Here is a 12,154-nt window from a genome sequence, read left to right on the forward strand (position 1 = left end):
ATGCCTCTGCCCTCTATCCTTCTGCCCCTCTATCCCTCTGTCCTCCATCCCTCTTTCCTTCTGCCCTCTATCGCTCTGCCCCTCCATCCCTCTGTCCTTCCAGATTTTCTATTACCGTCCCTTTACTATTTATTTTCCTCTTTAGAAAAACAGTCTTTTTATCAACGTTTACGGCATCATTAATTCTCCAAATGGGTTTTAAGTTAATTAAAAGCGATTACATGGCTGTTCACAGTGTGATCCATTATTACAGCTCCTCAGTTCAGAAAACATGGAGCACCTCAGCAATCCTGAAGAAAGAGGGATGCAGAGGAACAGGGGAGAGCAAGGAAGATGGAAACAGATGGAAATTCTGTCTAAAAGGCAGCAAACACAGGAGATAGCAGATGTAGACGGAAGGTTATATCTGCCGGAATAAGCTGCCAAGATTTATAATTGAGGTCACAAAACCAGGATGCATCTGAATTCAGCCCTGATGCAGCTGTAGATTTGCTTCTGATGCAGAAAATAAAATGGCCGCCTGGCAGGTGGAGGCGGGAGAGGAGGGGTTAGGTAGCTGTAGGGGGCCGAACTTCACAGGCCTGACAGAACAGTGACAGAACGTCTCAGATCGCAATTCTGCCAACAGTGGAACTGATACGGTGCTTCTCTGGAAGGTTCTCTCAAGACGAACTGTTAAAGTTAGCAGCATGAGAGGGATGTAGATGTGCCTTGATGCTTCTCTGAAACGCTGATAACATTAATGTTTACAAAACATGCAGGGAAGCGATTGTCAGCTTCCTCTGGCATCTAGGGTACGGATCCCTCTGTTATTCCACATAAGGCTGGCCTCACATTCACCTTAAGCTCCGTGTCTCCACCCTTGTGTTTGCCTCACACTTTGCTAAAGTCACACTAATCACAGTGAACACCCTGCTTCTCATGTGCAGCTGGAACCAGGGGCCTATCTCAGTGGGAAGGCAGGGTTTTAAATATCCTACAGAGCCCCACTTTTAAAGGGGGGGGGGGGGGGCGTGGGTAGGAGGCAAGGTTTGCATGTGACTCTGCAAGGAGGGGAGGGTAGGAAGGGAAAGAAGTCAAAGGTCATTCACGATGCAGGAAGTGCTGTAGACACCAGCCCAGGGTGAGAGGTGACCGTCTCTGCTCTTGCCCCCGTGTGTGTGGTGCAGGTGAAGTACGGCCACTTCGCCTTTGTGTGGGACGCCGCCGTGCTGGAGTACGTCGCCATCAACGACGAGGACTGCTCGCTGTACACCGTGGGGAGCAGCATCTCCGACCGTGGCTATGGCATCGCCATGCAGCACGGCAGCCCCTACCGGGACATCTTCTCCCAGAGGTACCGTGGTGGGGGGCTGGGGGGCGGGGCCACAGGGAAGGGGTGGGCCAAAGAAGAAGGGGGCGTGGTCACATGGGGTTACCGGGAAACTAGAAACTTGCTGATTTTGTCACCGAGTGTCTTTTTATTTGTTTTATCACAGCTCACGCACATTGACACCCCTGCACACTGCCATGCTGTATAATGAGATGAGGTGTTTTCGCTTCTGTGTGTTATTCCATCAACAGCTGTTTATGCCTTTTTGTCCACTGATGCGCACGATTGGAGGAGAATATCTCCTGTAATGGAAGTTATTAAAGTAAACAAGCTATTAATTGAAAATCACTTTTCATTTCCTCTCGTTATTGTCAAGGCCGTGTCGTGCCCTCGGGAGTAAGCGTGCGCTTTGTTTCAATAAAACACTTCACTAAAAAGGTTCCCTGTGGTTCCTGGAACAATAATGGGGATACACTGAAGACAAAACTGTCCTGGAAGCATTAATATTTCATGGCCAGCGCTTGACAGGACCTCATATGCAGACTCAAGGACGAGCATGACACACTGTGAGCTAATCGTTTGGGTCACGGATTTGGGGAGCGATTTGAGGTGGGATCCTCGCTTTGGAAACGAGACCCAATGTCCCTGCTATCTCTCTGCGCTTTGTCTTTGATGGGCCAGAATGCACTCGGTACATGGGGTGACATGTACGGGTGACGTGCCAGTGACATCACCCTGCCAGCGCTGGGATTCAAACCGGCAACCTTCCGATCACAGACACAGTGTCCTTACTTGCTGAGACCCCGTCACTTGTATCATGTGATTTACTGTAGCCTAGATACCACCCCCCTCCCCACCCTGCGAGCGTCTGGGCGGCCCTCAGGCACACCCCGTATCTCCAAAGGATGTTCTAGGTGAAAATGACTTTTCTGTCGCTGGCTGAGGCATGCCCGCACCATGGAAATGCCGGGATATTAACGGGAACGTCATGCTGATGGGGACCACATTGGGGGATGGGGGGGGGGGGGCGGTTTTGCACGGTTTTCATTAAATTGCGCCAGTTTCAGGAGGCCGGTGGCAGACGCAAAGTAGACACTCTCTCGCCCCCAAGCGCTGTCAGCACCCAACAAATGGAAGGAATTACAAATATGTTTTCTGGACAAATTGTCATATTTAACGAAGCTTTGAAATAGCTGAGTGCACATGCATTTTTTAATGTCTCATGCTGCTTCAAGTGCCATTTTACCATTTATGCTAATTAATGGGTTGTGTCTGTGATGTTTTACGGCTGTCCCACTGTGTCCGTCCCGTGAGCTGCATTCCGGAATACTCTTCTCCTCCATTGTGTGAGTCACTTTTAGTTGATGCTTCTATCTGAAATGACCACTGCAGTGCACATGGTGACCACTGCATGCCCTGCAGACTAGTGATACAGCTAGACAATGTGAGACACACCGTCTCTTAGCAAGATCATAGCCCCCTGGAATGAACTCTGCAGTCCTAGAATGTACCTTCTGCAGTGCTGGAACCTATTTTCTGCAGTGTTGGAATGTACCGTCTCCAGTGCTGGAATGTACTTTCTCCAGTGCTGGAATGTAGTTTATGCAGTGCCAAGTGTACTTAATGCTGTGCTCAAAGATAATTTCTCCAGCAGTGTAATGTACTTTAAGCAGAGTTGGAATGTTCTTTCCCTAGTGTTGGAATGCATCTTGTAGTGCTGGAATTCTGATGTTCCAGGGCTGCAGTGTCTTCTGTCCTATTGTAATGAATTGTGCACTGCTGGAATGTGATATTTTGTGTAGATGGAATTTTCTTTGCAAGGCCATTATGCAGATTCTGGAAATAATTGTAAGAATCAGTAAAGCTTTGGCTTTATTCTAAAGTTTAAAGACAAGTTAATGGGTCCAGAGAGTTTGTTTTTATCTGCAAAGCACAACAGCAAGGTCCAAAGAAAATTCGTTTTCCACAACTGCATGAAAACATATGGCAGGAGAGGATTTGCGTTGTTCTAATGCATTCTACTCTATTCTGCCAAGTCATGACTCATTTAATTTCAGTAATATTTTTGTCTTGCTTTATCTCAGAGTAAAAATAAATGATCACAATCCAACAGAAGGAAGAATTAAGAATTCACGGAAATGCGGTTCTTTGATCTTACATGATGAACTGCATTCTGATGAGGCTTTGGGTGTCTGGTGGCTACAAAGGCTGCACTGTGGTGCTCGTTTACCGGTCATTTAGACGAAGCCGTGCCCTGAATCAGCCCACTGTGCCGGCTGTCCTTGGGCCAGTCTTGGTGTGCCCTCTCTGCTTGTTCCTTGGGTGATTGGGTGATTTATGATTCAATTGAACGGCAGCATGGCCTCTAGCATATGCCCCAGATTCTCCACTACCTTGCTATGATTTTCTCTCATATGACTCTCCCGGTCATTAGCACCGTCGCTCCGTCTTTGTCGTCTTCTCCCTGGTTGCTAGCTAGACTGCCACTTGTGACGTCAGTCATGGGAAGCCTTGTTTATTGGGTTTAATACTTGTTTCTGTATGATTTTTCTGACCCCTTCTGGGATAATAATCTGTAATAATCTTCTGGTAATTATAATCTGTTCATGGTTGTTTGTTGCTTCAGCTTTTATTATTGCCAATTTAAAAAGCTCAGTAAGCAGAATGTTATAAATTCAAATCATGTCATTCCCTGTAACTAGGGCTACTCTGCCTCTTAGTTATACAGTATATTGAGAAAAGTATTGGGACACACCTCTTAATCATTGAATTCAGGTGTTGCATTCAGATCTATTGCCCAGATGTATAAAATCAACCACCTAGCCATATAGTCAGGTTTACCGAGATTTGTGAAAGAATTCAAGTGTGGTGCTGTCATAGGATGGCAACTTTGCAATAAGTCAGTTCGTGAAATTTCTTCCCTGCTACATATTCCACGGTCAGCTGTAAGTGGTATTATTGCAAAGTGGAAGCGTTTAGGAACAACAGAAACTCAGCCATGAAGTGGCCGACCGTGTAGAGTAAGAGTAGGGTCACCGAGTGCTGAAGCGCTTGCTGCGTAAAAGTTGACAACGCTCAGTTAACTCAATAACTGCAGAGTTCCTGACCTCACTCATCTAACTGCTGCCCGCAACACCATCCAACACCTTTGGGATGAACTAGAGCGGAGACTGAGAGCCAGGCCTTCACGCCCAACATCAGGGCCTACATCAGAAATGCTCAGCGGGATGAATAGGCAAACATTCTCACAGACACACTCCAGAATGTTGTGGAAAACCCTCCCAGAAGAGTGGCAGCTGTTATAGCTATAAAGTGGAGACCAAGTCCATACTGATGGGATGTCATAAAACTTCCTATAGGAGTAATGGCCAGGTGTTGCAATACTTTTGTCCATATAGTTTATGTGATGATTCCCTCGAGTGTTTGTTGAATCCTGGGCCATGTAGTTGCTTGTAACTAAAACGAATCTGTCTTTGAGTTAAATATGATGGTGTGTAGAAATGATCCCTGTAGTTGTTTGTAACCAAATGTAAACTGCCTCTCAGGTAGAAATGCTGATTTCCCTGTTGACTATCGAAACTTGAGGGGTGTAGCACCTTGTACCTGGGACCGATCCACCTCACAGGCGCAATGCTAATCCCCTTGACCGTTTGGAGACACTTGAGCTGTGTTGTTTTTTTGTAGCCATACTATTCCGCCTCACAGTTGGGAGCGAAGATCCCTTATGACTGTTTGCTGAAACCTGAATGTGAACAGCATGCTAATTTAGTCTCTGATGGCAATGAGCTGCAAATTGAGGATTAGGGGGCTGCAGTTTCCCCTTCATTGACGTCAGACTGGCATATCTTCCTCCTTCCTCTTCTCCTGTATTTCCTAAACGTTTAATGAATTCCTTTATTTCTCTGTCACGTCGGCTGGAGCGACCGTGTCAGGCAGCCACTTCTTCTGAAAATTACAGACTCTTAATTTGACGGTATTCTCCAGTCTCACATGGCCCCCGGGTCTGGCCAGCTTCTGCCTGAATAAAAATGCAGTCATCACAGCTTCTGAGTGCACCTCAGCCCATTAATGCCGTCTCGATTTTGGCCCGGGAGCCAAAAGTGGCCAGCGCTCGGCACGTGGCGTCAGGCACGATTTATCACTCACGGCAGGCAAACGGGCCAGACACCCGTGGGGAGGTCCTGTGAGTTGGAACCTCATAAAACACTGCGGCATAGTGCTGCTTTCTGGTTCCTGCCTTTTCATTGCTTTTGCTTCCACTTTACCTCAGTAAACATAATAAGAATTATACACTGAGTAATCACAATGGATAGGAAAGCAAAATAATAACCTGTAGTGTAGTGTTTTGTTATGATCTGTTTACTTATGGTGGTTTCTGGCAGCGTTTTAATGAGGCTTTTTAAAACAAATCAGTGACAACGGTGTGGCTGGGCTGCTTTTTTAAAAAAAAACCAGATCCCAGATTGAAGCTTTTTCAATGTCAATTACTTTCCATTTAAATCAGTTTCAAAGGCAGGCATAGTGGAGAACCCTACGTGTCCTTTAGGGCAGTGTTACCCAACCCAGTCCTCGTGGAACCCCGGTCAGTCCAGGTTTTTGATTCCTCTCAGCTCCCAGCCAATCAGGAACACCGAATACCTGTTACAGGTGCACTGGGAGCTGAGAGAAAGCAAAAATATGGACTGTCTGGGGTTCCCTGAGGACTGGGTTGGGAAACACTGCTTTAGCGGACTGATCCAGGCCAGCTTTACTCTTCTTTTTGGAGCACACTTGACAAGATGCACCAAAAGTGTTTAGCATTCTTGAGGGATCCAAGGCTAACTAGCCATCCCTCCACCCCCCCAGACGTGCTGCCCTTGAACCAGGATGAAAGTTAGCGTGACCCACGGTCAATCAGGGTGATGCTGGGGGGGAGCACGCTGTTGTCTGGCCATCTGTTGGATTAGAGACTTACTCTGGGTCCACGGCGGCGTGGTATCCGCTGCTCAAGCCAAGTCCGGTTCCGAAAGGACCGTGGGTCGGGGGGCTGAGAGCAGGACGGAAGCAGCTGACATGTGCAGATACAGGTTAGATCCAACGGCCCCAGGCTGTGGGGAGAGGTGTAAGTGCCAGTTATTGTGACACAGAAAAGCAGATATTCAGGAGGGAGGTTCACAGGGCGGGGGAGCCAGGTCACGGCTGGTGCACAGCTTTTTGAGGGGGGTGGGTGTTTGCTGAGGTGGGGGGTTTGGGGAGGTCGCACTTCAAAGGAGTGCAGCCCCTGGCCAGAGGGGCCACCACATCGGGCCGCATCAAAGGGCGGGCCGGTGACAGTGCCGTCTACTTTGTTCCGAGCGCGAGACCTGCTTCTGGGAGGCATCTTCTCCGCCGTTTGAGGAGGACAAGCGGAGATGAGGTCCTGTGGGGGCGTTGCTAGGCAGCAGCTGTGTTAGCCATTGCAGTTCCAATGTAACATCTGGGGCAGCTCTTTTGCGTCGAGTATCCCTTTCCCTTTGCTTCCATGTGGTTGGGGAAACGTGGGCTAGGTTCTTTGGTAGCTGCAGTGACCTCGAAGCTTCAGGGATCATCATTGGTCAGTAAGTTGCCATAGGAATTGCCAGGCTTTTCCCAGTCGGGCTGTCACCGGCCCTCCTTCATGACACCACAAATGGCTGCCTCGTATCAGTGGGCACTCCAAGCAGTCTTGGGGTATGGGGAGGTTGTAATGGGTGACCTCATAGCCCCCAGTTGACCCAGGGGGGGAGCAGTGTCTTCACTGAAAAGCAGAGAGCAGCGGAGGCAGAATCATAGAAACCCTGGTGTGTTTGTCTTGAGAAGTTGGGCCTTAGAGATACTCGATTTCCCATGGCATCATTTTGAATTAAAAAGTTAAACATAACACCTAAAATGCTCTCTGGAGAGTGTTTGAGGCTCGAACATAGTTTTGAATGCTGTTAGTGGGGTATAGGTACATTTTTCACCTAAGGCATTCTGGAGAGCAAGATATCTGGCACAAAATCAATCTCCTCTTATCCCACAAATGGTCCAAATAAACACGTACCGATCCGGTGTTCAGAAGCTCCTCTGCCATTTATGAGGTCCAGCCTCCAAATGTTTCATCGAGTCGCACAGCGCATTGCTCTGCTGTGGTGTGGTTCCCCCCTCTGGGGTGTGGGATGACATAAACACACCCCCATCAAAGGGAGTCTTTGGAAAATATTACAAGCAGTTGTCCCAGCAGCCTCATTAAACAGTGTATCATTAATTGATCTTTGACTTCAGACGGTTGTGCTGATCGCTTATGGAGCTGGCTGGCGTGACCATTTCACGGTGACAAAGCGTGACGTGGACGCTTGGCTACCTCGTTAGTGCCCCCATGAGTTACGGGGACAAGGTCACCAAAACCCTGGCAGGAATCCAGGTTTGTTCCGTTGTGGTCTGGTGCTGCCAGTTTGGGTTCTGGTTGGCACACTGTCTGGGTGTCCATCAGCTCAGTGCTTCATTATGTTCATTCAAGTTTCAAATTCGCATGCGTTTGGAGGAACATAGCTGGAAGGGAGGGGATAGTTACATGGAGGGATAACAAGATCCAACTGCAGTGCAATACAAGACAACACAGTGCAGGAACAAATCTGCATTACAAGACAGAACAGTGCAAGAGAACCAGTGCAATACGAGCCAAGGCAGTGCAAGACGACCAGTGCAAAATGAGATATGACAGTGCAGGAGAAACAGTGCAATAGAAGATAAGAAAGTGCAAGATAACCAGTGCAGTACGAGACAAGACAGTGCAAGACGACCAGTGCAGTACGAGCCAAGACAGTGCAAGACGACCAGTGCAATATAAGAATCAGTAATTAATAAATAGGTAATAAATTGGTGATGCCAGTTGGGCAAAAACCCAGAAGTAGTAAAGTACAGAAGTGTTGTATATAAAAATCTTGGGAATGTCGTACCCACTGTGGTCAGCAGAGGGCTGTACTTCCTCTCCAGAGGTGACGGGTCAACTGATATCACCTTGTATTGGAAAAGTGATCATAGTCGTCTTAAAAGGCAGTCATTTCAGCTTAAAAACACTGTAGGCAGAAAGTTCTCCCTTTGTATGTGCAGCATGTAATTGCCTGTGCTGTGAAAAATCGATATGCACACAGATGTTACGGTGCCTTGCTGTGAAATCTCGCAGCCTCTTTGAGATCAGTATTCATCAGTTCGCTTTCCACACCTTTATAACCGTATTTATGTTCCATCCAGAAATATTACACCTTTTATAGAAACTGCTGCGGGAGACCGGCACCACCCAAAAGGTTTATAATTTTTCCATTTAGATTAAATGTCAGTTATGTGGTTTTAAAGTGACCATTTCTAATGCTTTGTGTTTTGAATTTTTTTTTAATGATAATTTTGACACTTCAGACAGATACAACTATAGATATTTAGTTCAATGTTTATGTGAATACTAACAGAGCAGCATTGCTAGGTCACTAGCCTGTTATTTGGATCCCGGGAGAGCCTAGGTCACATGACTTTCCCAGCATCCTCTAGGCTTCTGGTGTCATGTGGTCCTGAGGCGCGGAGGCCCCGGTAATCTCAGAATGAGAAACATCAGCAATGGGAACAAAGTGCACGAGAACGTATTAAATCCAGAGCTTGTTACAGGGACCAGGAAACTTACAGGCTTGTCATAGCCAATCAGAGCCCTGAATAATGAGCAACGCTCTACCCCCAGGGAAAGAATACAGGTGAATAGGTTACAGGGCTAAAAGGGGAACAGTGGGCTTTTGTGTATGTGTGTTCAGTTGCTGTCTTTGCTAATCTGCAGCTTGTTTTCGGTGAACGTGTGATGCTACCATTCAGTGTGTCAGCCAGAAAAAGCCACAGTTTGTTTCCTTTTTTTAACCAAGTAGTTTGTCTGACGCTGTCAGAGACATCTTCTAATGTGATCATTTCTGCTGCACTTTGGTTTCCGTGGCAACGGCTCACTGCACGGAGCCCCGGAGACGGGCGGACAGACTGCTCTGCAGGCAGGCTTCCTCCTTCCCAGGGACCGGAGTGACTTCACCACATCGCGGTGTGACACGGGGGGGGGGGGTCTTTCTCCCACCAGAGATGGCCTGGAATGGTGTGATGTGACGACGTGCTCTTCTTCTTTGTACTCTTCATCCTCTTCATTCATTTTGCCTCCTCTTCATCTCCGCACCGCCATGTTGTTATGTTCCCTCATGGGGGTGCTGTGTGGCCCTGTGGATTATGACTGTGTGTATAATCAGCAGGTCATCAGTTTAAATCCCTCGGCTGGCTGGGTGATGTCCCCATTGGGCCTCACCATTATCTGCTAATGTTTCTGCCATTGTCATGTGATTGATATTTCAATATATCTTTCCCTTTGTTGTCTTCTTCATCATTGTCTTCAGCATCATTATATTGCTTCATCTGCCCAATCTTTAGATCTTCACCACTTACATTTTGAACATTGATCCATCATTATTTTATGTCTTCTCCTCGGTTCTTCGTCCCATTAGCCTCCTGCGGCAGAGCTGGCATCGCGTAGGCGGACCTTGGTCTTGTGACTGAACATCTGTGCTTTTGATCAAAGTGTTCCAGGTTCAAATCTCAGACGGCTGAGCTGCAGAGCACTGATTTTCATGAGGTGAAAAATGTGCCCCATTACTATAAGCAGCGAGAGGAGTGTCCGTCACCATGGCTTCTGCAGGAGCCGCAGAAGCTTGACGTCGACACGCATATGCAGATGCTCAGTGACATGTGCTCACGTGCATTTCTATCCTGCGCATGCAAGCTCTCGTTGTCTTATGAGGACGGGAGCTGGATGCCATGTGAGATGAGAAGAAATGATTTTTGGAGAAGGCTTGGATCTCTCAGCCCACAGGAAGTGTCACGGGCCGGATGATCGTATCGAGGAAGGTGGCCTTTCTGTAGTGGCAATGCAACACTAAGTGGCGCCATGATTAACACCTCCTGTAGGAGCTTGGGGGTGAGTGGGGGTGGTGGTGGGGGGGTGTCACTATGGGGCGTTAATTTCTTGAGGATGCCGGGGTGATAATTTGTTGAAGCGGCAGCCGGTAAATTCATCTGGGCTGTAATTGACGAGGCCTCAGCGAGCACTCCTGGCGTTAGTCTCACTCTGACCCCCGGTAAGGGGATCAAAAGCAGCCGCTCTCATGCCCCGGGGGCTGTCACCGAAGCGGGGGTGCTCTCACACCCCGGTGAACAACACAGCCTGCAAGATCCATAAAAAGCCGCGGGCAGCGTCCGCCTCTTGCTGCTCCACGGCACGCACACCTGCCCGAGCGCGTGTTGCTGTTTATTTATCAAGCTGAGGATTACTTTGGGTTCTAAGCCAACACGCATCCATTTTTCAGGGGGCAGCTTGTCATTCAGGTCTCCAAAGTCGCCGTGGGGCCGTCGTTACCTTCTCCGTCAGGCAGTCCCGTTTTTATTTATGCGGTAGCCCTCTGGTTATGGAGCCGGCGGCTAAAGGAGGCCGTTTTAGTAACTCCGCCTGAGGCCGCCGTCGCTGGGAGTCGGAACCAACACTGTATCGATCCTCTGACGGTGATCAGCACGGAGGAGGTGGCATCTCGCTGTCGCCTAGAATAAACTGTTTTGCCGCCGTACTCACCATCTAGGTCGCTGGTTAGATTGTCGCGTTATCCCCGCGTTCCGCGAGGACGCCACGTGTCCATCGTTTGCGATGACTGCATTTAGGGAACATTTCCCGTACATATCTGTAGAGATATGTGCTCTCCATCTCATAGTTTTACCTTCATGCAGTAACATGTCTCAATTCTTCGCAGGCTCAGTAAGTGAAATAAACTTTGGGTCGTGTCTCCAGGAGCCACTGAAATCATTCCTCCTCGTTCCCTCAGAGAAGACGCATGTAATATTTATAATCCAATTAAAAGTAAGTGTCTGGCCTGAGGTGGGGGTTCCGGCACGTGTTCAGAACCTGCTGGAAAAGACGGCCAGAGCCTAGAGCATCAAATGATGGTGGAGCGTCTTCCCACACTGCCCCCTACAGGGAACAGTGGGACACTGTCTGTCAGTTTCCCCACACATTTCCCAGTGCAGCAGATTACTTTAGAGAAAGGCTATGGAACATGAATTACATTTATGACTCATTTAAGATTTTTAAGTGACAGAATTCATAAAGGCTAGGTGTGTCCTTTGGCTCTGATGTGGGTTCAAAGCCCCCTGTGGCACAGAGGAACATGATTGGCTCTTGTTCCCTCAAGTGGGCTGGACTGCTAGGCTCCTGTCCTCTGTCTTCAGTCTCAGGCTGTCTTATACCACAGGAGACTCGCAGCTTGGCTCAATTGCAGTGTGCCCGCTTGGGGGGTGGGGGGTGTGTGGGGGGGGGGGGTGGTTGGTTGAAGGTCCTCCCTCCTCCCAAGCTAAAAGGACACCTTTGGTTTGAGGCATGGACTGGTCCGGGTCTGAGCGTATGAGACAGAATTAAGGAATTCAAGTTAAGAGATGGATGCCTTTGCTGATTGTGAGCTCTCTCAGTAAAAGGCAGCGGATCAGTGAAAGGGCCTGTTTATCACAGAGGCTAGGAGAGAATTTAAAGTAAATCGACATTTGGGTGCCGGTGGGTCAGTAAGGGAATCCCAAAAAGCAACTTTAACCTGCTGCTGAAAACACTGATTCTTTGTTTCTACCCCTAGAGAGGTGGGTTGGCTCTGTTCTTTTCTCTCCCTGCTGTAATCTGAGAAAGATTTGCTTTGTAGTACAAATCAGAAAACAGAAGCCCCTTTACGTCCTGCGTCCTCCCCAAACCATAATTAATTTACTTTAGATGTACCGCTGAATGTTCTTATAATGCAACACTTACACTGCACCAGAGAA

At 48.1% G+C, this 12,154-nt stretch overlaps 1 protein-coding gene across 2 annotated transcripts in view; it reads left to right on the forward strand.

Annotated features, from left to right (window-relative positions):
• The window catches only part of grid2 (glutamate receptor, ionotropic, delta 2), a 312,014-nt gene that overhangs the window by 288,295 nt on the left and 11,565 nt on the right, over positions 1 to 12,154 (forward strand). For both annotated transcript variants that reach the window (XM_023836747.2, XM_072706413.1), the window contains exon 14: positions 1,170 to 1,336. In XM_023836747.2, the coding sequence (XP_023692515.1) occupies positions 1,170 to 1,336 (167 nt within the window). The remainder of the gene's footprint in view (positions 1 to 1,169; positions 1,337 to 12,154) is intronic.

This window comes from Paramormyrops kingsleyae, chromosome 2 (genome assembly GCF_048594095.1).
Source record: "Paramormyrops kingsleyae isolate MSU_618 chromosome 2, PKINGS_0.4, whole genome shotgun sequence".
Classification (NCBI taxonomy): Eukaryota; Metazoa; Chordata; class Actinopteri; order Osteoglossiformes; family Mormyridae; genus Paramormyrops; species Paramormyrops kingsleyae.